General features: G+C 49.1%; 1 protein-coding gene across 1 annotated transcript; it reads right to left on the reverse strand.

Moving 5' to 3' along the window:
- Positions 1-1,380: 1,380 nt before the first annotated feature.
- On the reverse strand, positions 1,381-3,191 carry LOC115985413. The gene is made up of 2 exons (XM_031108352.1): positions 2,442-3,191; positions 1,381-1,533 (listed from the first exon to the last, which is right to left on the reverse strand). Exons 1-2 carry the CDS (start codon positions 3,189-3,191, stop codon positions 1,381-1,383), a joined length of 903 nt encoding a protein of 300 aa, XP_030964212.1.
- Between the last annotated feature and the right edge of the window lie 258 nt (positions 3,192-3,449).

Here is a 3,449-nt window from a genome sequence, read left to right on the forward strand (position 1 = left end):
TTCGTCTGGAAGAGTGAATTCAGCGATGAAGTCAGCCAGAGCTTGATAGCTGTTCTTGGATGGTACTCGATGTCAAATTGGCTGAGTTCGATTGCCCATTGGACCATTCTCCCTGCTGCTTCTGGTTTGTTCATTGACTTCTTAATTGGTTGATCCATCATCACAAGGATAGGATTTGACTGGAAATATGGCCTGAGCTTGCGCAAGGCTACTATTAGTGCAAACGCAATCTTTTCGATCCTTGGGTACTTGAACTCAGCTCCTTGAAAGGCTTGGCTGACGTAGTACACCGGGAGTTGCTTCTTGCCTTCTTCTCTAATCAAAGCTGCGCTTACTGCCGAGGCTGACACCGCCAGATACAAGTATAGGTTCTCTCCTCCTTTGGACGGGCTCAGGAGAGGTGGATTGCTTAGGTATTGCTTCAGCTCTTGGAACGCTGCTTCGCACTCGTCGGTCCAAGCAAAAGCCTGCTTCAGGGTTTTGAAGAAGGGCAGGCATTTGGCTGTGGCCCTAGAGACGAACCTGTTTAGAGCTGCTATCCTTCCTGTGAGTTTTTGTACATCCTTGACGGTCTTGGGTGAGGCCATGTCAATGATAGCTCGTACTTTTTCGGGATTTGCTTCTATTCCTCTCTGGGACACCATGAATCCTAAGAACTTTCCCGAGGCTACCCCAAAAACACACTTGCTTGGATTCAACTTCATCTGGTGTTTTTTGAGGGTTGCAAAAGTCTCCTCCAAGTCGTCCAGATGCGTGAGCTCTTCCTTACTCTTGACGAGCATATCGTCCACGTATACCTCCATGTTCCTACCAATTTGTTGGTTGAACATTTTGTTTACCATTCTCTGGTACGTAGCTCCAGCATTTTTCAACCCAAAAGGCATCACCTTGTAACAGTAGAGTCCTTAGCTTGTGATGAAGGCGGTCTTCTCCTGATGTTCTTCAGCCATCTTTATCTGGTTGTACCCTGAGAAGGCGTCCATGAACGTCAGTAACTTGTGCCCGGCAGTGGAGTCCATGAGCTGGTCTATCCTTGGTAGAGGGAAGCTGTCCTTTGGGCATGCTTTGTTCAGGTCGGTGAAGTCTACACACATTCTCCACTTTTCGTTCGCTTTCTTTACCAGGACGACGTTGGCGAGCCATTCTGGATAATATACTTCCCGGATGAATCCAGCCGTCAAGAGTTTGGTTACTTCCTCTGCTACTGCCTGATCTCGTTCTGGAGCGAAGGTTCTTCGTCGTTGCTGAACGGGCTTCCTGCTGGGGTCCACATTCAGCCTATGCTGGATGACTTCTGGAGATATGCCCGGCATGTCCTCGTGACTCCATGCAAAGACATCTAGATTCCCTTTAAGGAACTTTATGAGTCTCGTTCTCATCTCAGGGCTTAGCGTCGTCCCTATCCTGGTCGTCTTGCCCGCATTTCCTTCTACCAATTCCACTGCTTCCAGGGTCTCCATCTCGTCTTCCTCTTTTTCTTCGATCGTCCACATGTGGTTCTCCTTTCTTGCCAGTACGGCTTGATAGCACTCCCTTGCCAAGACTTGATCACCCTTCACTTCACCCATGCCGTTGTCTGTCGGGAATTTCACCTTCAAACAGTAGGTTGACGTTGCCGCCTTCCACTTGTTGAGGGTGGGCCTCCCAATGATGACATTGTAGGACAAGGGGCAATCTACCACCAGGAAGTCTACTTGTTTGGTCAACTGCAATGGGTAGGTCCCTGCCATCACCGTCAGAGTCACTATACCCCTGGGGTAGACCCTGTCTCCACTGAAGCTGACGAGCGGAGAGTCAAAAGGGCGGAGCCTTTTTGGATCTAATCTCAACTGTTGGAAGGCTGGGAGGTAGATGATATCCGCTGAGCTCTCGTTATCAACAAGGATCCTTCTGGTATTGAACCCTTCTATATTCAGCACTATGACCAGGGGATCGTTGTGGGGCTGCTTTACTCCCCTGGCATCTCCTTCACTGAAGGACATGTCTTGGTATGTTCGTCGGTGCTTGGACGGAGGCATGGTGTGGACGCTGTTCACCTGTCTATGGCATGCTTTTTTGAGTGATCTAAATGATCCTCCTGAGAATGGTCCTTCTGTGATCGTGTTTATCTCCCCGATCACCTTGCGTGGAGGCTGGGACGGATGGTCGTCATCCCGAGTGAAGGATTCATGTTGGGTCCTGTTGTCATCTCTGAACTTGCTATATTCTCATTTCTTTACATACTTCTGTAACTTTCCTTTCCGTATTAATTCCTCTATTTGCTCCTTCAGGTCTCTGCAATCTTCTGTGTTATGGCCGTGGTCTCTATGGAACCGACAATACTTGTTCTTGTCACGTACGTTGGGGGACGAGTGTAATGGCCTGGGCCATTTGAGATAATGCTCGTCCTTGATCTGCGTGAAAATCTTGTCAACAGGCATAACCAAAGGAGTAAATTTTACCGTTCGAGGATTTTTGTCGTCCTTCCTTCTATTCCCGTCATTGTTCCGACGTTCTCGTCTGTCTCTCTTTTGCCCTCTACGGTCGTCTTCCCTTTTGGACTTGTCTCTTGGCCTCTCAGTATCTTTTATGGCAGCTAGAGCATCTTCCGCGTTCATGTACTTTTGTGCCTTCAGGAGCATCTCAGCCATCGTCTTCGGGGGGTTTTTTGCAAGAGAGGCCACGAGGTCTCTGGATCTCAACCCTGCTTTGAAGGTCGTCAGCTGCACCTTGTCATCAGCTTCGTTTACTTCCAGAGTTTCCCGGGTGAATCGCTTGACATATGACCTCAGAGTCTCCTTCTCTCCCTGTCTTATGGTGAGTAAGTAATCTACTGGCCTCCTTGGGCGTTGTCCCCTTATGAAGTGGCGCAAGAAGGCACTACTCAGCTGATCGAAATTGTCTATGGACGAGTTTGGTAACTTAGTAAACCATTCTCTTGCAGCTCCTTTGAGAGTCGTAGGGAAGGAACGACACAATATCTCGTCAGGTGGTTGCTGAAGACCCAGAGTCGTCTTAAAGGTATTGAGATGATCCTGAGGGTCCTTGAGTCCGTCGAATGGCTCTAATTGAGGCAGGCGAAACTTTGACGGCACGGGGCAATCAAGTACCGCTGCAGTGAAAGGCGAATCTGTAGCCCTTATCATTTTGTCTACGCTCCGGTCTGTCTTCTCTTTGATAGCGCTCCTCAGTTCGTCCATCTCTTTCCTCATTTCCCGAAGAAGATCTGAGTTCTGTTCGTCCGGAGTAGTTGGTCTCCGGGGGGTTTCCCTCCGTTGACTATCCCCCTCTTCCTCCGTGTTACCCTTGGACCGGTTTTCTTCCTGTTGAGCTTGTTGAACCTGCTAGAGCCGCAGCTTCACTTCCTGGTTCTGTCTGGTGAGTTCCTCAATGGTGGCTGCAAGGGCTTGAACTTGCTGGGCCAAGGTTGCTGAATCTGGGTTGGATTCCATTTGGATATGGAGAATTGA

The sequence above is a fragment of the Quercus lobata genome, chromosome 4, assembly GCF_001633185.2.
Source record: "Quercus lobata isolate SW786 chromosome 4, ValleyOak3.0 Primary Assembly, whole genome shotgun sequence".
Lineage (NCBI taxonomy): Eukaryota > Viridiplantae > Streptophyta > Magnoliopsida > Fagales > Fagaceae > Quercus > Quercus lobata.

Bases quoted from the DNA above. Each gene is read 5' to 3' on its own strand.
- LOC115985413 (XM_031108352.1), bottom strand. From the start codon at position 3,191: ATGAGGAAAGAGATGGACGAACTGAGGAGCGCTATCAAAGAGAAGACA. The intron at 1,534-2,441 runs GTAAAATTTACT...AGTCTTGGCAAG, and splicing joins ACGACAAAAATCCTCGAACG to GGAGTGCTATCAAGCCGTAC.